Source organism: Haemorhous mexicanus, chromosome 4 (assembly GCF_027477595.1).
Source record: "Haemorhous mexicanus isolate bHaeMex1 chromosome 4, bHaeMex1.pri, whole genome shotgun sequence".
Taxonomy (NCBI): Eukaryota; Metazoa; Chordata; class Aves; order Passeriformes; family Fringillidae; genus Haemorhous; species Haemorhous mexicanus.
The window spans coordinates 34,015,261-34,041,498 of NC_082344.1; the positions used below are offsets into that span (position 1 = coordinate 34,015,261).

The 26,238-nt window shown below is 40.6% G+C and overlaps 1 protein-coding gene across 4 annotated transcripts in view; it reads left to right on the forward strand.

The window, feature by feature from the left end:
• Positions 1 to 26,238, forward strand: part of TMEM131L (transmembrane 131 like) — a 78,136-nt gene that overhangs the window by 17,387 nt on the left and 34,511 nt on the right. For all 4 annotated transcript variants that reach the window (XM_059844403.1, XM_059844404.1, XM_059844405.1 and 1 more), the window contains exons 4-7: positions 16,847 to 16,918; positions 17,837 to 17,960; positions 18,990 to 19,106; positions 21,108 to 21,218. In XM_059844403.1, coding sequence (XP_059700386.1) covers positions 16,847 to 16,918; positions 17,837 to 17,960; positions 18,990 to 19,106; positions 21,108 to 21,218 — 424 coding nt within the window. The remainder of the gene's footprint in view (positions 1 to 16,846; positions 16,919 to 17,836; positions 17,961 to 18,989; positions 19,107 to 21,107; positions 21,219 to 26,238) is intronic.

The following is a 26,238-nucleotide window of genomic DNA, read 5'->3' on the forward strand; positions in this document are numbered from 1 at the left end:
TTTGTAACAGCATGTTCTGGGAGGAAATACGAGAAATGCAGAAAACAACTCAATATTTATTAAGCCTAAAACTGTTTTTTTGGCCAATGTGATGGTGCCAAAAGCAGTAACATAGCTGCACTTGCATTATGAAAGAGCTTGCTTCCTTTGCAGTACTAAGATTTGAAGCTGATCTGGCCTTTGGAGACACTTGCACATCAATAGCATGATAATTTGACACACATGAAAATGCTTGGGAAGACTGTCAGAAGCCTGAGTTTTAAAAATATGTGTGTGTATGAAAAAACAGTGACCTTAAGCCCAAATGGTTCTGGCACAGATTTTTGCTAATTCTTCTGCATGTATAAATCATTATATATTGCTTTTGAGTTTTTAAAATGGCTATTAATTATTTTAATGTTTCTCTCTGGATCCTGTTTATTTTCTTTGAGACAATGAAGCATAATTCTGTTGTTGCATATGCACCTCTCAAAACAAAAAGTTAACTTGGAATTAAATAGGGAGTCTCAGCTTTACAAAGTAGACAGAGATAAATGATGACTATCTGCCTTGTTGGTAGCACATTTACATTTGTCTCACGAGGAGAATTTCCCAGCTTTTTTAAATCATGATATCAGCTGATATCTGATCTAGTAGAAAGTTAATAAACTCTCTTTTTTTACTGTTCTTTGTGGTACTCTGAGACCCCTGAATTCTGCCATATTCCTACTGTTTCCCCTCCTGAATTAAAGGAGGGCTTGATTGAAAAGCTTTTGCAAGTCCCAAGAGAGGATCCAAAAGGGAATCATAATAACTCAGATTTGTAGGAGTTCTAGGGACTGGCTTTGAGAGTCCCACTTCTTTCAGAGCTGACAGTGGCTGTCAAGCAGTGAATCCAAACGTTAATGCTTAACACCTTTTAAAGTTGGTGCACTGAGGTCTGACCTTTCTTGTGAAGCTGTCTCAATTATTTCTGTGATTTCTGGTTATTATCAAAAGCAAATTAAAAAGAAAAGATCATCTGGTATCCTACTTCCTGCTGGTATTCTTTTTGTGGTGAGTGTTTCCAAAGAGTTCCTCTGTGGGCACCATGTGGGGTTGGTGACAGGAGGCAAATCTTTGCAGTCCTTCAGCTGCAGGTATTTGTTTCTTATCAGTGAGGACAGGAACAGGTTCAGCAGCCATGTGTGAGACAAAATTTGGTTCATACATGTGTGTGCACTTTAATGCCATCTCCTGGCATTTGTTGGAGCAATGTGTTGTGCTGCCAGTTGGGAATACACTTGGAACAAAGTGGGACTTGGGAGACTAGATTGACTCTGAGCCAGCAGTCTCAGTACGATGTGTTTAGCACTGGAGAGAGAAAAAACAGATGCATACTTGTTTTTTTATTATTTGTGAGGAGGATCCTTTGAATGGCTTCCAAGGTCTTGAGGTTCCTGCATGTTGTGCTGCCTTTTAACTCCATGGCTGTAGCGCGCTTGGACGAGAGGTGCAGTTTACACAAGCAATTGAAATCGCACGTGCACCGGATTTTTTAGGCTCTCGGACTTCCTCGTGGCTTGTGTCAGCACGCCAAAGTGCACCGTGTTCTCAAGGCCTTTCTGGGAGGGAATATGTGGAAGCTGTCAATTACTCCTCTGTTCCAGGCCGGCGGCTTCATAAACAGGTGTGGTCTGTGGGGACATTTCCCTCGTTTAAAACCCATCATTTTCACTTACACTTCAGTGTTAGCTGTTGTCATTGCACAACACAGCTGAATCCTGAGGGAGTTGAATGATAAAAAGCTAAACTAGTTGAATTCTACTGAATTATCTGACAATACAGTTGATAAATTTTCTTGGAAGATAAATCGCAGTGATTCATTAATAAAACAGTGGGTTGCGTTTGGTAGAAAATAAAAACTGTAATTTTAAAGTTTTAAAGTAATTACTTGAGTACTGCTTGGGGTATGAAGATGTGCATTGCATGAAATGTCACAGTTGTAGGTACTAGGTGTCATCCTGAAAGATTTGGTTGCCTTTGCAGTAGTTAATAATGCAGAAATTATTGTGTGAAGTTGTTTGCTCTCTGCTTGAAGAGTAGGGACAATCTAACAAGGATTATTAAAAGGGCTCAGATTTGAAATAGAAAAGGTTTATCTTTTTACCTTAGAACTCTACCTGAGTTATTGACATGTGACTGTTATCATGCACAGAGCTGGACACTCGAGGTTTTGGTGCAGTCTGGACATCGAGCACCAGGTCCTGGCTGAAGTAATGCCATAGCAGGTCAGCTCCTGCACCATGCAGTAGCCTCAAATGCTGAGCATTTTGAAGTAGTGATGCTATCACTGTACATGAGTGCTGCCCAGTGCAATGGTTACACTGGTGTCCTCATATTAAATCTTGGGTGGAGGGGCAGTGGGGTTTTGCTGTGGGATGTGGCAGGAGTAGAGGGGTTGTTTTGTTTCCCCTCATTAAGTTCCCACTGTCTGGCTAGGTGTCTGGCAGTGTTTGTCTTGCAGCAAACTACACTGTGAGGTTGCACTGAGTGCAGTTTGTTCCTCTTTTCATCCCCTCTGACCTCATCAGTTTGTGTTCTTTGGGGGCAGAGGCTGTGGCTGCACCTTGGGTCCCACTGGACTTTCTGCTGCCAAAACAAAAGGCACTCTGCAGCCACCACACCTTTCTCTGGGAGTGCTGCTTACAGATCACGTCTGATTTGGTGCACAGGGCTCTCCTCTTTGGACTGATGCCTCTTACCAAAGCTCTGAGCAGTGTGTTGGATAAGACAAAACTCATCTGAAACAGGGTGCCACCATCCATGCGTGGTTGCCTGGCTGTGGGGAGAGAGGCTGAGCAGCCAGCAAGTTGCACATGGCACTGGAAACTGCTTGGATGTGATGCTGAACATGTCTGGGCTAGAATTTGGCAGCAGGGGAAGGACGGAGTGTAATTGCCGGAAAGGCAAAGGCAGGGGCAAGGCAAAGTATGGTAACAAGTGAAAAAACGCGAGAGATTGTGAACAGAACAAAGAAAGGCAAAAAGCCATGCCCTGATAAAAACACTAAGTGAACAAAGATACTGGTAGGTAGGGAACAAATGAGAGCTTGCTCATTTCAAGTGATTGGCAAAACTGATAAGGGACTACAGCAGATTTCAATCTTAACAGTGAAGGGAAAGATACACAATAACAAAAGGGAAGTGAAATGAGGGGAAGGAGGGAGTGACTGATTCATAACTGCCTGCACCTTGGGTAGCCACCACCTCCGTTCACCTCAAATAATTTTAAGGGTGTCTGCAAAACAGAATCAAGGCTTTTGACTGTGGCTGGCAGATGTGTGCAGCAGTCCTGCTGCACACTCACTTGGTGTCAGCTATTATGCAGTGTGTGAGTCAGGCCTCACTAGGGACATTGTAGGTCACCTCTCAGATTTTGCCTACATAAATTTAAATTGCATTGCAGTTGTGGGTTAGCATTTTAAAGTTAAGGTGTCTGTACATCAATAAATGTACAACAGTAAAGACCTGAACACAGAGATGATAAATACACTAACCATGTACAAGAAAAAATTGTGTAATTGCTGGGTTTTTTTAAATGAAACTAGAAGAACAAGAAGCAATGTGCTGCCCTCAGCAAGTGAGCAGTCCTGTAATATATTGTAGAATAAGTTTTGCAGTTCCTTACTGTGTTGTGGTTTTAGCATGCCTGCTCAGTTTTTGTGCCTACCTCCTGGTGCTGTGGGCCGTGTACATCTCTGGTTTGTGTCTAAATCTTGATTCCTGGCAACTGAAGAAGGGTAGAGAGCTGAAGGGCCTGTACTTGACCGACTCCTTGACCCGTGCTTTACGTGCTTTGTTGCTATTAACTGCCTTTCTTCAATAGCTATTGTCTGATTTCTGTCTTGGTGTGTTCTGTCTTTTATTCAAGGCCTTTGCTGCAAGCCTGCTGCCCGCAGCTCGCGAGGTGCCTGCTGCCTGCTTAGGTATTTCTGTGGCCTGTCGCTGACCCAGTTTCTGCAGCGTTTAAACTGCCCTTTTCAAAAGGGGACATTTCTGGCCATTGTGAGCATTCTCAGTGTTGCTGGGATAATGTGGCTGATCCCACAGATGCGGGTAGTCGCTTTAAAACAAACACACACCCCTGCCCTGGTCCCCATGCTTTCAGTCTTGCTTGGATTTTTTTTCTCTCCTTGTAAATAAAAACAATTATTCATGCTTTCTGGTCATTGAAGCCATGGGCTGTGTTTTGTTGCTCCTGAAACAATCACTGAAACGTTTGCTGTGCAGGGAGGGTAGGGCAGTGCCCAGCCATACAGAGTGTGCACTTCCAGATTTTAAGATGAGAACCTTTGCCTTTATACCCAAGCTGAGGAAGCTTGTTTGGGACTTGGAAAACTTCGGGTTGTCCCATGTCATCTGTGACTTTCCACGCTGCCTGACTTGGAGGTTAAGTTGTTCTGAGTACATGTACCGGTTTGGGGACAATGACACTTGGTTTGAGTGCTCAGATCTTCTTTATTTTCCCTTAACCCGCTGAAAGCTTGTAAGCTGTGGAAAGGTAAGATCAGGTGTTGAAAATGTGACTTTGTGGTAACTGCAAATCCACATTACCTACTGCTGGCCATGGTTTGGGGCAGCACCTTAAGTTTCTTTATTTCCTCTGTGGTTTTGCCATATTTATACCAAAAGCCACATCTTCCATTTTGACATGATTGAAGATCTGCCTTACAAAGCCATGTTGCTCCTTTTTTGGTGTAAATTATTGCCATGGAGTGACAGAAGAAGCCTCTTCAGAGGCTGGACACACTTTGTTGATTTTTGTCTTGCTCTTGTACGTCCATCCACGTATCCAGATAAGAAGGGGCAAAGTGCTGTCTGTGAGTCCTGCTCCTCAGTCCACCTCAGCTGCCCCTCTGCCGATGAGAAGCCCCTCTGGCTTCAGTGGGACCTTTGTGTGGGTTCCCATGCGGGACCATGGCGTTAATCTGCTTATCTTGAAGAGCAAGAAGTATTGAGGGATGTATGGCTAAGACCAGTTAAATACACCTTTGGCTTGCAGAGGGATCTTTATCGTGTCTGGAGGAGTTTCTCCTCTCATGGGCAGCTTGAGAAATCCCATGTTTCTTCTGCATGCAGAAGCAAAGTGCATCCTTTATTGCAGTGGAAGCAGATGTCTGGTTAGAGGCTTGTCAACAAACTAAAAATAGCTTTAGTGATGCTTTGCCTTTGGTTTCACAGGTGAACATTTCCAGTTGGTGAACTCTGATTAGCCTCCTAGCTTTGAGATAAAGGAGGAAATGCAAGAGTCTAGAGGAGGTAGAGTTTTAATATTGTACTTGATTGCAAGTACATTTTTTTTAGTGGATATAAAATAATCAAAAGCTGACTTCCTGCTGGTTTTTTCTGCTAATTTTCCTCCTTTTTCTTTCCTCACAGCTATCCTGCTGAAGGAAGCAAATGTTAACTTGTAGACTTTAGGTGCCCCTTGCTGGAATTCAGAGCCATAACATACCTGAGGTTTCCTTGGTGGTAGACATTTTGTTAATAAACCTGTGAAGCAGGCTGTGTTTCATATGGTTCTGTGTTGTATAAGAGCAGAATGCTGCAGCATTTTGTACATCAGAAGAAATTGGCTGAGAGCATGTGCTGTGCATTGGCTTCAACAGATCCCAGATGTTTTGTAAGGACCCGGTGCTTTCTGCGATAAGTGTTTCAAGTACTAATCCTGGTAATGCCAATTTTTTTGTTGTTGTTTTTTTGCCAGTTCGAATTTTCTGGTATAAATTTTTTCATATCTGAGTGTTTCCTTTAACAACGTAATCTAGTGAACCATAAATACACAATAGTACTTAGGAGTAGGTCACAAACACACCGTGAGCATGCTTGTTTTTATTAATAGCACTAAGTCATGGAGCTGTCTTTCCATTTTGCACACCACAACCCAGAGTGATGAGTGACACAAGACAGGAGAGCTTAGCAAGCTGCACTTTTCAAACAGGGCAGCCTGGGGAATTTTGCAGGCTGTCTGCAGTGGTGTCCTGTCACCTTGGGGGTTTACTGGCTTTAGGTGAAAAAGTAGCAATGATCTGATGCTGTGGAGGATTCCCCTTTCTTTGTCTGACTGCCGGAGGGGATGTAGTTTGAAGTATAACCAGAGTTTTGTATGGGAAGCCAGAAGAGAAAAGCTCTTTGTTTGAGAGTAGGTTTGTATGACTGTGCTATTGAAGCATAGAGATGATGAAAATGCACAGTGCTGTCAGTTAATAAATGCCAGTGAACAATAAAAATAGTCTGCAATTTTTTTTTATTGCTATTTTTAAGAGGTTCTTCATAAGGTTCTGTATTTTGTGTCCTATCTAAAAAAAAATCCACATATCACATATGGCATAGATTCAATGAATTTGTGCCACAACAGAGAGCTTCATCAAAGGATGCCAAAACATTCAGAGGGGGCCTAAAGAGGATGTAACACATCCCAACTGGGAGGGGTGGAAAACAAGATCAAGAGAGTGATGCTCCTGTGAGATAGTGGTGGTGGTTTGGGGTTGAAGCTACTTTTTCACTGTTGGTATTTGGCTAGTGACTTTAACTTTTCACCCTGAAGATTGGTCGTGGCCCCTGGGGTGTGGGGGAGCAGCTTAGTTTCCTTGCTGTGCATAGGATGTCTGTGTGACCACAGCTTCCCTGTGCTGCACCACATTTACAGTACCTTTAAGAAAAGTGTAGCCTTGCTTCTTCTCCATATATTTTTATTTGCATCATATTTTCACATTCATATAGTACAGCTTGTGAAAATGCTTTTCAATTACATGAGAAACTGAGTATTTTTTAGGAAACTTATGTAGTTTAAATTTGTGGTAACAAATTTGAAGCATTTGGGGATGCTTCAGAAAGTTTTGTATGAAGTTCCATCTGCCAGAGGAGATAATTAAGTTTTTAATAAATTTGGCAATCAATAGTGGAAATAACTTCTGTCCTTATAAAACTGAAACATAGCCCTGAGAAAGCTGGTCTTGGTCTATTACTCAAGCAAGTGGTTTGGTAAAAGGATTTTGCAAGTGGTGCATGGTTTTAAGGTTTTGAGGGACTTCCCCAGCATGTTATCAGTTTGTAAAATAAATTACTGCCAATAGAGTGAAACTGTATATTGGAGTGTTTGCTTTTTTTGCATTTGTAGCATTTCAGCTGCCTGTTAAAGTGCTGTGGAGATAACTTGTACAGTTTTCCATACTGAGCTCATTTTGGTTGTCCTTTTTCGTACGCTGGCTTAAACAAGGCATGGTGTTGAATGCTCATGGGTAAATTACTATTTCTTAAAGGTTGATGCTCAAAGGTTATACTTTCTTTTTAAAAATTTGGGCTGAAATTCACAAAAGAGGAAAAAATGCAAAGTCCAGATGGATGTTTTCCACTACTGGGTATTTTTTTTTTGCCTTGAGACGTGATCTTAGTGACTTTTCTGTAACTTCTTTTCAGGGAAACTGGTATCAGGTGAACTGTCCAGATCAACGGGAATAAATTAAAAGCAGAAGTTACTACTTTTTAAAGTCCTAGGTCTGAGTTTTCTTGTATTTGCTTGGTTTCCTTTTTAGTTAGCATTCTTTTTTTCTTTTCCTGGGGAGGAGCGAGGCACGGGGAAGGATAGTGGGATTTTTGGCACTTAATGGGTTCAGTGTAAAGGTTTCCTATGGGCTGTTGAGATCCAGCAGGCAAACACATGCTATCCTACAGGCCTTTCATTATAAAAAAGAAACTAAAAGGCTTGGATTAATGTAGAAACAGCAAAAGGCAGCTCTCATAGGAAGATTATCACTCTTAATTACTGTAAGAAGATTATCACTCTTAATTATTAAGCAGGTCACGCTTATCAGTGACCACAGAGCTCGTTCATGCATTTTTCTGAACTGCTGTAACTTAAAGTGGTTTCTGTCAAGATAGAAATTTTTGGCCGTGCCTGATGTAGAAAAAGGAAATGGTTGGGTGCAGTGAAATTTGACAAGAATGTGACTTCCTATTGCTGTGAGCTTTGCAGCCCCACAGTGCTTCCTGTCGATGCGTCCTGCTTTTCTCGAGGCAGGAGCCAGATTCTCAGAGCTGGAGGAAAAGTAGTTTCCCTGGCATGTGGAAGTGAAACACTTGAAGGAGGAAGGGTTGCTACTTACTTGACAGAAGCTGGCACTTTGCTCTTCAGCTTGGGGAGAATTTTTGAGTAAAACTGTGTGTGCTTGATGAAATGAATTTTTATTTTTACTGTTAAAAACGGAATTGCAGTTGGTGGGTTTAAAAAGGTGAGGTCTTGGTGAGGTCACTTTCATCTCTTCCTTCTTTACTAGTAATTGTTCTGTAGGCACACTGCAGGAAAAGCAAATACGTTCATTGTTACTTTTGTGGGAATTAATTTAGTTGAGGCAGGTGTGATAGAATTTGTTTCTTCTGAAATACCTGCCTCTTGTTTTCTTCAGTTTGTAGTTATGTTTTTACAGGACTGTGCTTGAAAACTGCCCTTCCCACTAAAATTTTCTGCTGTCATTTTGCCATTGCAATGACAGAAATAAAGGCTTTGCTTCCTAGTAAGTAAAAGTAATTGTGTTCTTCTTAGGCCACAAACCCACCTGCCTTTTACCTATCTCCTGACTTTTTAAAGGTTCTTTTATCCTGCCTCTTTCATGGGGCTGTGCAGTGAATTTTGACTGCTTTCAATAAAAGACTTTGAAAACTGTGGGTAGGGAACAGTCATTTAAATTTCATGGTATTTCAGCTCAAGGCTTACGTGAGTGCTTTGGTTTTAGCCAGAGAAGGCAGCATGGTGGAAGCCTTTTCTCTAGGTACTTCCCCATGCACCCTTTCTCTAGGGGTCTTGTTTTCAAAGTGTCTGAAAAAGGCTCTGAGCAGCACATCTCACTTGAAAATGTTTTATTTTCAGTTCAGAGATGCTGGGCAGGAGTGTGGCTGGAGGACCTGATCTTTCAGAGGTCTGGAGACCCATAGCTTCTCTTGTAGGGGTTTCAAGTTGAGAGAGTTGGGCAGTGTTCTTCAAAAAGCAGCCATTTCTGTACATGAATGAAATAGGCCAGGGTGCTTCAGCTTTGACTGCCTTTATTCATTCCAGTTAATCGAGTAAGATGGGCAAAAATTAACATCTCAGCAATTATTTGTGATCTTAGTGGCAGTTTTTGAAGAACAAACCTGTGTTATGTAGGCAGTCTAAACGTTCTGAGGGGTTTTTTTGAGGGTTTGGCAACTAGAGGGTAAGCAAATTACACAAAAAAGTGAATTTTGCTAAAAAGATTTCAATGTTTAAAAAGGAAAAAAAATAGCATGAGCTGCTTTTGTGATTTTTGCTTTTATTTTGCAAACTCATGGGCTAGAAACAGTCTTCAAAGAGACATGAAAATGCAGTAGTTTCTTAAAACCCCACAAGTCCAGGACCTGGTAAAGACAAAACGTCAAGAATACCAAGGCTCCTGATGGAGCCAAAACTGCATGTTTGTGTTGGGCAAGTGGCTCTTCTAATTTTTTTGGGAAGAACTGAAAAAAGAAAGGAGTGAATCGTATTGTTTCTGCAATTTTAGTTTTAATGGAAGATTGCCGATTTCTTTGAAAAAGATAAATTGTAAAGAAGCTTATAAAAGAGAAAGGCAAGCTAAAGGTTTTATTTGAGAGCAGTTATCAGAGTTTACCTCATGAAATATTGCAGAATGTAATGGCAGTTGTTGAATTATATGAAGCCAAAAATAAAATGAAGTGGATGTTCTGCCTGGCAGGATATTTGGGATTTGCTGGCAGCCGTAGAGGTGCTTCAGAGGAAAATGTGTTTGAGGTGCATTTTGATCTTGTGAGCTCTGGACAGTCATCCAAAACAAGTAACTTAGTTGCTGTCTGTCCAAGATGCCTAAAATGTACATGGTCCCCCTGGAACATCTCTAGAGAGTTGCTTGAAATTTGGGTGAGTAAAGGATTTCAAAGAAGTGGTTTCAGAAAATAATTTCAAATGAATTCAAGTAATTGTGAATTAATGTCTTAATTTACTACAGATTTCAGTTATTTCAGAAGTTGGGGACTGATTTATGGTAGGGAGTAATTCCATTTTGCTCTTAAACACGCTTTATTGTGCTGCCCCTGCTACTAGAATGCAAACCACAGGCGCAGTGGGGAAGAAAGCCTTTTCTTTTCACCAAGATGTTCTCTGTAGCACTTTATCCCTCACTGATCAGCATCTCCCCTAGATTTCTTTCTGAGTCTTAATCTCAGTTTTATTGCGGTCTGCATTTAACTCCTTTGGAGTTGTTGGTGAGGGTTTGGTTGGGAGGGTAGAGAGAAAAGCCAGGCTTTTTAATCTGCATCCTTCCATTTACACCCCAGTGAGAAATGTGGGTTTAAGGCCTATTGGGTGAGATACTCTTAAGTTTGATCATTCAACAAGTTCTTGTTGTTGTTTTGTAATGAATTAAACTGAAGCACTGCTGGCTTAGGTAAATGCTATGCAAATGGTTTGTGTAAATGCCATTGCAGAACTTGGTAGGCAAGGGGAGGACCACAGGCAGTGACAGAAGGTTGCTCAGGAAGGTGACCTGTGGCTGTGGAAACACCAGGGCTAGAGTATTGAGCAGAGCAATGCACGAGGGACCAGGTGTAAGTAAAATAATGGTTTCTTTTACACAGGCTTTAGGCTTTACACAGGCTAGGCTTACCTACCCCATTACTTCACTGCCTTTGTCAATAAATCATCAGCTCATTGAAACTTTTGTGGGTAGGTCTCAGCTATATGTTGCTTTTCCAACTTCAGTAGTTGAAGAAATAAAAAAGAAAAAAAATGTTGATAGACTTACTTTCCTCTTTAAATTATGCCATGAAGTATGGGATTTGTTTTTAGAGAGCTTGTCTCATCCATTTCACTGGTTTCTTCTGGTTTAGCTGCCCTTGCCTGTTTTCCTGTAGCACAAACATGCAAAACAGCAGGTATGCATGCACATGTTAGTTGCTAGGTAACACTGTTTGGCCTTTCCTGCTTTCCACAGTCTGGGATTCAGTCCTTGATGTACTTAGTGTGCTTCAGAGGAAATAAAGCAACCATCCTTCTTACAGAATTATAGAATGGATCAGAAGGGACCTCAGTCTAGTTCAAATACCCCTGCTGTGGCAGGGACACTTCCACTAGACTGGATTGCTCAGAGCCCCTGCCAACCTGGCCTTGAACACTTCCAGGGATGGGGCACCCACAACTTCCCCTGGGCAATGTGTTGCAGTGCCTCATTACCCTCACAGTAAAAAAAAAAAAAAAAAAATTTCTTCCAGAAGAAGCACAGCTCTCTGGTAAAGCATGTAAGTGAATTCCTAATGATGGGTTGCAAATCCCAAACATTCAGAAGCAGTGAGTCAGTCCTCCCTCTCTTGCTAAAAAATGCAGTGCTAAAAATAAGGGAGCCTTTGGGACCTCTAGGTTTCCAGCTTTCAAAATTCTCATTTGTGTTCTTTTACATTTTGGTCATTCTTTTTCTTTAAAAAGTAAAAAAAATCCAGAAAGGATTTTGTATTGTCACAGGTTGGTACAGGGCTTCAGGACAAGTCTCATAAGTCTCTGGAGGGGAGGGTGGCAAGTGTGACTGCTCTTCTCCAAAGAGAGAGCCCCACAGGGATACACCATGGATAGCTTGCCCATGAGCAGTGCAGGGCTATTGCAAGCTGGGCAATTTCCTGGTTTCTGAGGACTCTTTCTGTCTCTAGGAAGGAAGTTAAGATTACAAAAAAATCATAATTTAAAACTGCTCCTGTTTCTGGTTTTGGCAGAGTTGCCTTGATAGTAAACTCAAATTTTAATTTTGTATTTCCAAACAATTTCATGATCTCTTTCAAAGGCACTGTGTGTCTTTCAGGAGCTGCACTTTAATGTTCCTAGTACTGGTTGCTGCTTTTACTGCCTTTGGTAAAGGAGAAATTGAGAGAGGGACTAGGGATATGATGAACCAAAGCTTTGTATTAGCTCTGCATAAGATTTTGATTCAGCTGCTTTTTCTATTTCTATATCTATGACCCCTTAATTACCTGTTTTCTATTACCTATTCTTAATTACCTATTTTCTATTTGTCAGAATAATTTCTTTGCATCAGCTGCAATCAGCATGATTAAAAGTATCTGGGTTTGGTTGTTTTCCTATGTGTTCCATTCTCTGTTTTCTTTATCAGGTGTAGTTTAGAAGAATGAATCTAAAATTAGTCAGTAAATGAGAGGTTTTATTTCATTTTCTCTATTTCAGTTTGCATTAAAAAAATGCACTTTTCTGTACAATATGCACGCACTTTCATATCTCAAAACCTCATCTTGTGGGTTCATTAACATCACTGCACTGGTGATGCAAAGTGCTAAAATGCTCAACATAAGTAAAATTGTACTTTTATCAATATACTGAGAAATAAAACAGCACTGCCTAAACAGATACACTCAAAAAGAACCTCTTGTATGTTCAAGAATCCAGTCCTTTTTGCCTGCTGCTTCCAAGAAAACCCTGCAGCCATAAAGCAAAAGACCTGACAATAAAATGCCTTTCCCTGACTTGCTTTTTTCAGCATGGGCTGTGAACAAAGCATACAAAAAGGAAGGAAGAGGAAAGGGAACCAAGTAGCATTTGTGATTATTTTCAACTACAGAGGTTGCTATCTGAATCATTGGATATTATGCATGCTAAGATAGTATGAAGTAATCAATTCAAGTGAAGAATTAAAGATACAAGGAAGACATCAAAGAGCTAATAGAAGAAAAAGCACCATTGGGATAAATGTCCTTCCAGGAAATGTCCTTCACTTCTGGTCAAATGCAGCTTATTCTGCAGATTGAGTGTTTTATGAGTATAATGAGATGAATTAATTTAGTTTTAAAATTTAATTAAAAAAAAAGGCAAAAACAAACAAAAACCCCCAATGCAATCTCCAGCAATTTATTCAGAATGGATCTGCTCTTTTGTTTGGATTTTTAGGGGAAATATTTCATTTGTGATTTTGACCAGTGAAGTAGGAACAAATCTCCTGTGAGAAAAGATCTGTTTCTGTTGGACTTTGGGGGAAGCATAAGGCTTTTGCTTATTTCAAACAAATGTTTGCAATATACATTGCATAAAAATATTAGGGTTTGGGACTGTAAATACTGATCTGGTTGTTTACCTATATTTACTTTATGCATCACAGCCTAACAGAACTGAAAGAAGCAAGGGAAAAACATTATCAATGCTGTATTTAGCAGTGCTCTCAGTGTCCCTGTATTAGCATCTCTTTTTGTTAGTCCCACACCAACAGGACACCAAAACCTTCTTTCCTGAAGCAGGAAACATTGTGAAAGGCTGGAGCTTCTCCATGTTCAAACACCTCTGGGGCTTCTTAGTAGAGGGAATATGGTAGCTTAACATTTTACAGCTCATGCACCTTTTAAAAAACAAGAACAAAATCCCAAAATGCTGCCCTAGAGTTAGGTGTTCCTCTGCTTGCACAAATGATTAATGGTGCTTGCATTCCTCCATCCTGCTCTTCTCCCCTGGTGTCACCCCTGTTCCTTACGCTACCTCCCCTCCAGCCCCCTTTTTTCAGCTCCACATCCACCTTTCTTCCCAGTAGGCATTTCTGATGGTTGTGTGCATGTTTGGGATTTGTCTCTCTCTCCTGGGTGTTTTCTGCAAGCAAGGGTGATGAGCTGAAGTTTTCATGGGCTTACCTTCACCTTTCCTGCCAGAACCTGTCCCCAGATCCTCCTGGTGCTCTGGGTGAGCATGTGGTGCCCTCCCCAATTTTTCTTACTCTTTTTTCCTGGAAAGGGGTGGTTCAGGGTGTCAGGGTTTTAAATATATTGTGTGGATGGGAGAGGAGGAAGGGCATTGAACTGTTGGGCTGGGAAGTGTTAACAGCACCATTTAAACTAGGATTTCGATGCATACTGAGTGTTCAAAGTAATTGCCAAGAATTTCCTTCCCCTCTTCTATTTATTTCTCTTCCAGTTCACTTGTGCTTAAAAGTATCCTCTGAAATATTGGAATTGAGCTGCTCTATCAGAATCTGCCATTCAGAAGATGCTGTTCAACTGGTCTGCCAAAAAAAGAGATGCCATGGAACATGCGGACCAACTTTGTTAGATGGCATGCTTAGTGGGATGCTAGAGGATTTTAAAAGCACTGGAAGAGTAAAACCTGGAAACCAGTCCTTTTCTGTTGTGAAGAGCCTTTTTCTCCACATTTGTTATTTCAAGGCTTCCATTCTTAGACATATATTTCTGTCTTTCCCAAGCCTGTGACATTCTCGTGAAAGGATCCATGTACTTTTTTGGACATGTCATCTGTAGCTAAAAGAGCAATTTTGGGCATAATTTGAGGTGAATCTATTGGTGAGATGATGTTCTTAGAGAAAAAAGTAGGTTTTTTTGTTAGAAGTGACTTCAAATTTTAAATGTCTAAGTAAATTGCCTTGGTGTTTATTTCAGTGTCAGATTCCCCACTGAGATCTGAATTGTGTTTGGAGCATGGGGATGCAGAAATGTGTTCTGCCAGCTTCTGCCAGCTCCTAGCTGCCTTTTAGAGACAGAAAGTGGAGAAGTGCACTTCCAGTGTAGATGGGCCTGTCTCTTTCTCTCTGTAGTGGTGTACTTCAAAGCATGTCCTAGTTGTTCGATTGTCATGAGCAGAATGTTCTCCTGCCCGTTCCCATTATTCCGACCTGTCATCTTTTCCCTTGAGGGAAAAAAATCCCAACCCAAAGCAGTGGTAGTTCTCTTTCCACCAGTTCTGTTGTTGAAGAAACTCAGCTCTCAGGTTATGTTTTGGCACTGCTTCGGGGCCACTGATAAGTGGTGCAGCTGCCTGGAGCTGGACAGTGGGCTGGGTGATGGGCATGATGCCACAGGAATGTGGCTGTTCTGCTTTCTGGGCCAGGCTGGAGCTTGAAGTGATTTGGCAGCTTTTGTGGGGTGCAAAGCAGAAGCTGGATATCTTGTAATCACAGGACCATTCCTGGTCAAGCGGTGTGCAGGGATGCTGCAAAGTTATCTCCATGCTCAGGAGCCCACTTGGAACCTGCACAGGTCATTAAGTGAGCCTTGGCTTCAGCCATGCAAGGTCCAGGCTGCCGTCTCCAGAAGGAATAAATGGCACCCCTGGGATCCTCCTGCTGCTACTTTTATAGGGCTTTTCCCATTTTTTGACTAGTAGAGGGTTGGCTGAACAGCAATACAGTGCGTTTTTAAGACCCAGTGCTGCAGCATAGCCATGTTCACCTAGGCCAAATTAAGTGCAGTCTCCTACATCCATTGCTGAATTTGCACCCAGCTGGTGCATTTGGTACCTATTGCAAAGAGCAAGAGTTGACAGAAGAGCTGATGCTGCTAGAATTCCTCAGAAGGAGGGCAAGTCTTGGAGAGCTACTGGCAATTACATGAATTGGCAGAGAGAAGCACTCAACTTCTTGCTTTTGTCAGGAAAGACTTTTCTGGTGAGAAGAGGTATTTCAGCAGCACCTGTAAGATGCTGCGGTGAGGTTCAAGGTTATACTGTAGTGAATTAACCAGTGGCTTATCTTTTATTCTGCTGTTCATGTGTATGCATACAATAAAAGGATCTGAGGGCCTTTAAGTAACATGTCTTCCTCAAATATCTGTGGCTTTTACTGCAGTAGTAATTTTAATTTGTATATGTTAGAACAGTACTCAGACTTAACTTCTGGGTATCTACCTGAGGCTGATTTTTGGAAGGGGAAGAAAGCGCTGGTTGCTACAGTGTTTCTAGGAATGGAGCAAGAGCGGGCTTCTGCAGAGACAAGGTGGTTGGAAGGAGGCTGTCACTAGCAGCCTCAGGAATGCTACTTGGATGTATTGCATTCTGCCTGCTACAGTAGTGAGAGAATTTTCTCCATTCTATGGTTCTATGTTTTCATGAAAGTTGTGGGTTTTCATAATAATAAGTATTATTTTTCCTTACTGTTAATAAATAATGATGTCTGTTGCTTTGGAATATAACATCAGGATTATGTACACAGTAAGAAATATTAAAGGTGTAATGTCACAGAACTACATTTTAAAATTGGGAACCAATTGACTGTACTACCACAAATTATGCAAAGCATCTGGATACCTAATGAGACCACACTCCCATCTCTCCCTTCTTGGACTCATCCTTGCTAAGATGCTTATTAGCATCATCCAGTAAAGATTAAACTGGTTCTGGCTATTCAACATGCAGACTGCTTCTGGGGACGCTTTTAACAGAGTGGCGCTGGCTATGCAGATAAAATAAACATATGCTGGGCTTGTTTTTATTCACTGTGGTTTTTGGGACTTGTGGAAGACAAGTTTTAATTGAGAAAATGGTGAAGATATTGTGGAATTTCTATGTTACAGGGTATTGAGTAATGTTGAAATAAGCTAAAAATGTCCTAGAACTGATAGGAACTTTACTGTGACTTTTTGTAGGGCAAAGGAAAGATGATGATGTATGTGCTTCACAGTATTTTTTATTCTGTTCTGCATAGAAGAAGCAAGCTGGCTTTTTCATTACAGCCACAGCTATATAAGCACTTCTTCTGATCTGTGTTTTTACCCAAGCTGCTATTTAATTCTCTGCCTCTGCATCTCTCAGGTGTACTCGTGCCAGTGCTTGCACAGATATTTAATTGGCAAGTAATCTGCTCCATGCTGACGTAATTTTCATTCCTCAGGTCTTTTCCCAGTTGTTTTCCCTCTGCAGTCCTCTGCACAGCCCCATAAACAGGTGTGCCAGCATGACTGTGGAGACCTGTGCAAGGAAGGAAGCTTCAGAATAGAAAGAGTTAAGAGCCTGCAATGTATCTTCCTTCCCTGCAGATTGTAGCATCATGCCCACTAAATATTAACTGTGGCTTCTTTTTCCTTCTTTTTAGCTTCTCAGCAAAAATGCCTCCAAATGGGAAGGCCTTACATTTTCATCCATCAGTTCTGCATTTTGGAATGCAGTGAGTATCTTACATGATTGTTATTTTGGTTAATAATGAAGCGTGGAGGAACAGCTACACTGGGCTCCATTTGGGTAAAAAGCATTAGCTAGGATCATGCCATCATCTGAAAAATAGAGAAGTAGTAAGTAATTGCTACAGAGCTGGAAGTGCATTTCTTGCCTTGCAATGTTTGTAAGTTAAAATCAACATAGTTCTGAGAAGGAGGAAAAGCTAATAGGGAATATAATACATTCTGGGTGTACATTTCAGGTGATTCTGCATGGATGTCAAATAATTTCTTCATGCTGGTTGTTCATTTTTGAAAGATTGCCTTTCTAGTAGAGGAATAGCTTGTTGTTTCTTTTAAATTCTGATAACAAAATCCAGAGTCCCAAGCAAAACATACTGGTAGAATAAATGAGGTTTTTCTTAGTTTTCTTTTAAGAAAATTTTAAAAATTGTTCTTAAGTGATAATGAGCCTTTGATCTATCAGTAACCAAAAAGAAACACAGTTTCCTTGTGAGTTAAAGGAATATTTCAGAGGATGCACCGGAGGAATGTCTGAGATGTTGGTGTTTAGGGTGTACTAGCTAAAGCAAAAGCCTCAAGAGAATCATTGCTTTAGCTGACAAAACAAGACTTCAGTTATTTAAATCTTTTTATCCAAAACTTTGTGCTTTGTAAGGGTAATTTTTTTTTTTTAACTCCTAGTTACTCCAGTGAGTTTTGGCCAAGTGTACCTCACATCCCAGTGTTACATATTTGCCTTTGTATACTAAAGGCAAAATTTGTTTGGTGTGTTTCCAGAGATTAATTACAAGTGGGTAATTGTTGCAGATGAAGTGTTTTAGGGTGATTTGTGTTGCTTCTTTCATGTGTGGCCTGTGCATATAAAGTGAATAATTTATTTCTCTTTTTTTTTTCCCCTGCTTTAGGTTACTGGGGTTACCCAGAGCTAAAATGCTGCATGCCTACAACCCTAGTAGAGATAGAGATGTTGTAGTCAATTCAGTGTTTACAGCTACTAGACAGTTTCATGTGTCTCCTGCTCATAGCCGGGTGAGTGTTGATGTACTTTTGGAAAGTATGTAATGGCCAAGTGCCAAGCTTCCTGCTTCCTTTGGCATAAGCTCTTCATTCTGTGTTTTTGGGCTTTTTTGTAGGACCTCCAACTCTTTTTCTATTTTGCTAGTGTTTTTTTTTGTTCACTTCTACTTAGACTTGTTTGGGAGAAGCCATCCAAAACCTACAGTAGGAAATGTGTTTGACAGTAACAGAGGAGGAGAAGAATTTTTCAGTGTTAGAGAGGCTGTTTAAATCACATTCTGCTTTAAGCAGCATTATGCAGTAATCCACAGGCATGTGGGTGTTCTACAGCCCTGAATTTTCAGTCTTTTGAATGGTCTTGCATATTCGTCAGAAAAACCTGCAGTGAAATGTTTTATGTATTTTGTGTTGCAGTTATGGGCATAATTGCCTTTATGATCTAAGACCATTATTTCAACTCTGATTTTTTTAACAATATAATGCATGTTAAGAATGAATTGCTGTGATCTCAGTTGGATGAAGCCCAGTTTTTATCCTCTGCTGATGTGCATAGGGGTTTTATTATGTTTTCATCTGATTTTTGCTATTGCTGAATGGGTATTACCGTGCAGACATAAATGTAATTGTTATTCCATAGTTACTGAGAGTGTTGCCTAAGTTCAGCTTGGCTGATTTGCCAGTGTATCACAGGGGCACTGATTCACTTTGCAATAGCCATCTCTCTCTGTGTGGGGAAGTGTCTCTGTGCACTCACAGGCTGTCCGTGCTGCATGGGTAATATCTTATCCAAAAAGAAGCCTTGGCTGGTGAGGCTCCATGCTAGCTGAGAAGCTCCAGCCATAACTTGGCAAGCTGCTGTGTGATCTCAGCTCTTTGTAGTAAGAGTTGAGAGTTGTGCACAGATGAAACTTTTCAGTGCTGAGGTTCTGCTTAGTGTGATTTACAGATGGGGATGTGGAACTGTCCTCCGGGCCCTGTGACTGAGTGGGGAGTGTGTGATCACTGGCACCAAGCAAGCAAGCTTCTTTGTGGTCTCTGCAGGTGATTCCAGCCATGGGAAAGATGTCTTTCAGAGTACTCTTCCTGCCCACAGAAGAAGGCAGTATTGAAAGCTCATTATTTATAAATACCTCATCTCATGGAGTTCTTTCATATCAGGTAACTGCTCTTATTTTTCGTATCAGGGAACTACTCTTATTTTTTGCTTGGGTTTTGGATTTTCTTGTGTTTTAAAAATAAATGTTCATGATTTTAGGGACTTTGAAAATTCATTGAATTCCTGATACAGATCAGGTGGGGTAATGTTACCAATTAATCCCTTTTACCACATCATGCCAATGTCATGATCACATACATGTATATGGTTAAACTTACTGCTGTTAGTGGGGCTAGTTGTGGTAGTAAAACCAAGTGCATTTGTATGTGTGTACTTAAAAGACCATGGTCTAATTAGTTTCATATATTAGTGTAGTCTAGACTGCACTGTGCTGGAATGCATTTGTTGGGAAAAACCCACTAGGAAATATTTTAGGTGGTTTTCAGCTACTCTGCAGGATTTTATGTAAACACATTGGGGATGTAGCACAGGGCTTAGGCCCATAAAACATGAAAGATGAAGTAATGGTTGTGCCTTAAAGCTGTCTGTTTTCTGAATAACTGGTGAATTTAAGCATGTCTTCAGCTTTAAAAATTTTTTCTAAGGGACACTATATACTCCAAATTCTTGGCTTTTATTATTTTGATGAAGAAAAATCTTAACTCTGAATTTAGTGATTTAAAGAGTGACAGCTTTAATCAATCATCAAACTATTTCATTCCTATACTTTGATCTTGTGCTGGAAAACAAAGCTCTTTAAATAAAAGCTTAGGTAAGTTCAGTTGAAGCACATGGGATTTTAATACAAATGTTGCTTTTATCTAATATTTATTAGAGGTGATGCCACACTTGGCAGGAGTATATCATCAAGGATGAGAGAAAAAGTGCATTATAGAGTGATTGACCTTTTCTTTTTGACATCTCACTCTTCCCTGTGCCATTAATTTACTGCCCAGTCAGCTCAGCCTTTTATCAACAAGTTGCAGGGAAGCAGTTGTCAGTGCCACCTCACAATCAGTTTGTTTCCTGTTGGACTGCTGCAAAAATCAGTAGCAGACTGGTTTTCATGGACATTTTCACCAGCCACCTGAGACAGAGGAAGTAGCTGTCCATGCTTTCAGCTCACATTAGGTTTGAGTTTCAAAAGGAGGCATGACTTGAGTGATGCACAGTTCCAGCGCTCTTGAGAGCCCCAAAGCCTTGAACATCTGATGTTTCTAATGCATTTATTCAAGAGTATGTTCAGAAGAATCACCCAAATGGAGACAAGGCAACATTGTGCTGTAAATACCACCATTAAAAACAAAAAAAGAAGCATATTCCCTTTGTTTTGGTATTTTCTATCTGTAGTCAGAGATCTTCAGTGAGCATAGAATGCATTTTGTTATCCTCTTAATTAAAAATATGTGGATTTTTCCTCTTAAAAAACAATAAATCTTTGCATACAAGTGAAAAGCCCAAAGTAATTTTAGTTAGCCTGTGATGATCCCCTGCCTCCTTGATCCCTCTTGGCTCCGCACCCCTCAGTTATTGTGCATCTCCTTGTCAATAAACTAATCTTGGTGGAGCAAAATATAAATGCAGTAGAGCCATCCAAATTATAAATCTTATCGTGTTCTGAAAACTGCAGTCTTTAAAAACCAAAATAAGAGAAAATATTTTACTCATTTTTTAAGGCAGAGCCATTGAATTCAATATTCAGTGGGACTAGTAACAAAGTTTTCTCAGAAATTACTGCTTTCCTAAATAGTGAGATGTGTATTGTAATTGCCTGGAGAATAGTAGGAGAATATAGATACTTTGTTTTTGGGATAACCTGATGCTCTGCTGGTGAGTGCTTTGTTTTGCCTTTGTAATAGTGCCTGAATGAGTGATTATTCTTAAGTGCAATTTATGTCTATGATAACTTTCTACATTGGAACTTTATTGTATTTTAAAAGAATTTAATGTGAAAAATGGATCTTTTTTTTGGGAAGATTGTTGTTATTAGCAGTGTAGTTTTGGAAGCTGCTGTTATAACTGAAATTCTAGATATTGATGTAATGACCTTTTTTTAATACCAGGTTTTTGGAACAGGAAGTCTGATGTCTTCTCCAGAAGAACCTAAAGTGCAGCTAGAAAATGCCTACTTACTGCTTCCACACATTCAGAACATCCAGGCATCACACACACTGGTACAGTATACATTTCAAGGGGAGAAACTTAAGTCTGTTTAACCAGAAAAGATTTTTGACCTCAGGTGTTGAGGATGCAAGGAACATTAGCAAAAAATCCGAGTACCAGTGACTGCAGGAGAGAGATTGCAAGATGCAGGGTTACTGTGATCAGCTGCTTTTATGAGACAGTCTTTGGCATTTAAACTATTCACACTTGTTCTTCTTCGTGCCCCTGTGGTGGGGTACCCTCTAAGTTGTGCTGGCAAAACTATTTGTGAGGCTCTGCTCTGACTGGACTGGAGAATTGGTCTGCCCTAAACAGTAAAATAAACTTTATACCTTAAAATTGAGAAGGGCAGGAAGCTGTATTGGTTTGGTCTGTTTTTTACTTCTGGCCAGTTCCCCATGCGAGTTTACAGCAGGGTTGCACCAACAATTAGCCACAGTTAAGAAGCATAGCATGCTGTATGGATGAGTGTCGGAGCTGGGAGTCAGGCTGCAGCATCCCCTCCTGCCCCTGTCAGTGCTGAAGATACCAGCCTTGCATACTGGGAGCAAAGGAGCTCTGGAGAGCACAGCCAGCTGAATTTATGAAGTGTAAATACTGGAGTTGAAAGGAGCTTAATGATTTCTGTAATTTGGTTGCAGTTGCAGATATTTTCATAGTCTTCCAGTCCATACAGAACCTCTCAAGTGAATAACTAATCTGAAAACCTGATCTTTCAGATTTCCTGTTGTATTATACACAGACGTTGTTTTTCCAAAAGCATACTGAGAATACCTTAGCATGTAACAAAATTGAATACTTTATCTAAATGTAAGCTGCATTAATTGCCTTTGTGATGCCTTCTCTTCTGAGTAAAATTACCAGCATAGATTGTATTTTTCAATCTGCTATGTGTATCTTAGGTCAATTTTACCTCTATCCGACGTTAATGCACAATTTCCTTCTCTCCCTTTCTTTTCCTCCATACCAGTCTCTTCCCTGTAGTCACACAGTTGCACTTGCTTGTGGACAAACAAAGACACACTCTTGGAAAGGAAGCAAAAATCTGCAGGTTTTGTAATTTGGGGTCCTAGAGGTAGAACTGAGAAGGGTTTTTTTGATGCTGTTAGTGCCTGCATCTTCATATCTAGCTCAATGGGTTGTTGTCAGGTAGAATCTGAAAGTTGCATACATGCGTTTTTACAGTTCATTCTGAATTCTTGAGTGGAGGAGCTTTGGGGGTACATTTGACATTTTCCTCACTGTAGAGTGACAAACATTATCCTGTGTTTTATTTGCATGGAGTACAAGTTTGAGGTCATGTTTAGCAGTGCAGCAGGGTACCACCTGGCAGTAATCTTGTAGGACATGAGGTGGGAGAGAGTATTGACTCAATTCTCCAAGCTCTGGGTGTTTTTCTGTGCTATATTGTAATTAAGGTAACAGTCTTCACTGCATGTTATCAATTTGAGCAGCAGTGGGATGGGCTCCCCAGCTGTTGAGTATGATAGACAAGATCTAAATATTGGAGAGGAGTTTATGGTTTGGGTTTGGGTTCCTCTTGGAAGAATGTTTCTCTACAGCTAGCTGTCCTCTCCAGAAGTGCCTTCTTCAATTCATCTTACTTACATTCTGATCCAGATCTCATTAAAAAAAATGGTATCATTCTGTTTTGTCCAGTTTATATTTTAAGCTCAGAAGATGTAGAAGGAAGGGAGGTTGATGAGGTTTGAGTGAGTGACTACACAAGGGCAAGCTGAAGGATACATAACTATTACACATTGAATGGAGTCTTGAAGCGAAAAAGCATTTAAAACAAACCAGTCATACTCAGTCATATGCACATTTCTTTTCCCCTGTTTATTTTTAACTGACATAAAATATCTATTTTAATAAATTGAGGATAGCATAAGCATCATTTGCATGTCCCTTTTCACCTTGGGATGATTGAGTTCTAACCTTGGGTGACAGCTTTTGGTTTGAAACACGGAAGTTGTCCTTACCTCTGAAGTTCACTGATACTGCTTGGAAACTTCAGACGGAGAGCTCCATGCTGTGTGTCTATTTTTTGCCTTCTGTTTTAAAGGCACTTATGTTTAAATTGTTCAGTAATACTGACATCCTTGGTCAACAAGGCCAAAAAATCTTTGACATCATTTAATCCCATCATGTGCTAGGTAAAGCAACGTACCAGAATTGCTGGAGGCCTTGTTACCCCAAATACTTCTCTTACTACTTTGATGGCTGGAAACCTACACCTGACTTCCAATTTAAATTGCTTTGTGGCCATTTTATATATTAAGGTGTACATTTAATTTATGTAACTCTTCCTGCTTCTGACACTTAGAAGCATTTGTAGGTGGCATCAGACCTTTCAGCTTTCACTTTGCCAAACTGAAGTGTCCGTGCTCTGTAGTATCTTCAGAAATGGGCTGTCCATTTCTTCACCAAATTGACCACCCCTTTTGTAGCTTCTTCAATTTGAAACAATTTATTTTGAAGGTCAAGGCCAGAACTGTAAATAGGGGTATGGGTAAAATTCTGCCACTGTAGGCTATTTGTGTTGGAAATATAACATATGCCTGGGGATTTATAGATGGAAGTTTATGGTAGTGTTTCCATTGGAAATACATTATGCAACAGGTTTGTGTTTGAATTTTTTGTTGAAAATGAACTCCCATGGGTTTTGTATGTTGTTTTTATGTTTCAATGGGCAAAGCACAAAGGCCTTTCTTTTTTCTTCTTCGTTCCCACATGTTTTTAAGCAGAAACTTTTGTGCTTAATAAGAAAAGAAAAAGGCAATCTTGCCTTTCTTACTGTTGAATGTCTCCATCTTTCTGTTACCCTTTTCAACGTTTCAGCTTTTGAAGGGTTGGGATTGGCGTGCTCTGCCTGTGCTCCTGTGTCCCAGGATTTCTGGGTTCATGGCTCACTCGTTGGGAGGAAAGAAGAGCAGTGTCCCACACTGTGAATTCGTTGTACATCCACGTGGCCACTCAGCAGTGGCTAGTTACCGCTAAGCCGTAACAGATGGTGCAGCCCATATAGGTCATCCTTGTTTACCCAGCCTCTGGGTGTAGTCTTTGCTATAGTTGCCTGGTTTTTGGCATTCTTTAGTATTTGGACAGCACTAAGAGGGCAGCTACATCTGTGCCTTGCTGTGTTCAGGATGGTGGGAATGTCGGAAGAGTGGCTTGCAGGGTGGAGGGTCTTACCATAGAAGACACACAGACACCGCTTTGCTGACTTCCCAGAGGAGTTCAAAGTTTATGAACTGACAGCTTGGGAAATACTGCAAGCACTGGCAGAAATGTAGCACTCCTTAAGCTATGTTTTGCTCTGATGGGCAGCGGATCATAGAAGCAAACATGTCCAAGTGTGGTGCTTGGGTGTGGAGAGGGAGGGAAGGAAGGAAGGCAGTAGAGCTTTCTTGGTGTGCTATCCTGATAACTGCCTGCAAAAAACTGATGAAACTGCTGAATCATTATTACAGAAACAGCTTATTAACACCATTCAGAGTGGAAATACCACTTTAGGGTCAGGGACTGTCCAGGACAGGAACTTTGAGGGATCAGCCTACAGGAAGAAGAGGAGGCTTGTTCAGTGTTGTTCTGTTTCTGTGATACTGTAGCCAAACTCCAGGAAGTGATTTGAACTCTACAGTCCTGGTAGTGATGCAAGAATATATCCAAAAATCTTTGTGAGAATTTGTGTGGTTTTTATCAGTTGTCTTTGCTTGTATAGGATTTGTGGGTGCTCAGTGTGTGTGTACATTCAAGTACGTATGCCCAAGTACCTAATACAAAACAGAGGCACCAGGTAATTAAGTAGCAATGCTTTGCAGAGCTCTCTCTGAGATTTCCCTGCTGTGCCTCTCCTTGTCAGTTTGCCTCTGGTACAAATACTGGCTGCATAACTCAGCTCTCTGCTCCGATTTATTAGCAGTGATGTTTACAGTATAAATGGAGTGATTGCACTGCTGAGAGATGGTCCTGGATTTGTCTGGTTGGAAACTGCCTCTGACAGTGTTTCCTTCTCTTTAGGGTTAACTCAGAGCCATCCTGCTGGTGCTGTAAGATTTTGGGCATGTCAGTTATGCATTATTGTCTGCCTTAGAGAAATGCAAATCCGTTTCCTCTTCTGAAGATAGTCTCACAAAGAAATAAAAAATTCCCCTGGAAAACAGATCAACAGCAAATACACCCCAGTAGCATTTTTTTTCCCCCTCTGTATATTTGAAGCTTAAATTTTAGGGACAGCATTTCCCATGTTAGATCTATGCTAGGTCAAAAAAAACAAAGGCTGGAAAATATGATGTAACTGATTTTTTTTAATAGGGATGTGGGGTCTTAAGTTACTTTAAATGACAGTAGCATTGAATAAGGGCTAACAAATCCTTATTTTAAGACCATGAAAGCAGTAATGTTTTTCAAAGAAGCACTGGAAAGGGAACTCTAAGCATCAAATTTTATCTGATCAGAGAATGACCTCCAAAGTTGTGGTCTTACTGCCTTGTTAAAACTCCACTAGCAGCCACGTGGGGTTTTTTTTCCTGCTCTCACAATTTGATACAGACATGAACATCTGTAAAAAAAGAAAAGACTTTGCAGGGTTTGAGTCCCCCAGAAAGCTGTGCTGGGGACAGTGGTTGAGTTGCCACTAACCACTTTTACAGGGGCTACATCGCCCTCTTGTGTGAAGCCTCAGTCATTTTGGTATGAAATCCTGTTGAATTGGGAATGCAAATATTGGCTTCCTTTTGGCAGTGCTTTTATAAGACTGGACCCCATGGAATGCCACACATGTGCTAAATCTCTCTACTCACGTGCCCCTGCCTGTCCTATTTTTCCTATACTAAAAAGCTATGAAATAGGGTGCTAGATACCTTCAAAAGTTTCTTCAGTTTTGCTTTTCAGCATCAAATTATTGAGATTGTGTAAAGTCAGTTTCATCAACTCCTTCAAAAACCTGAACCTGCAGATACCCTACTCAGATATATCAGTATCACAAGAGAAACAGAGGGTGGGGGTTCCACATTAGCCTCAAAATTA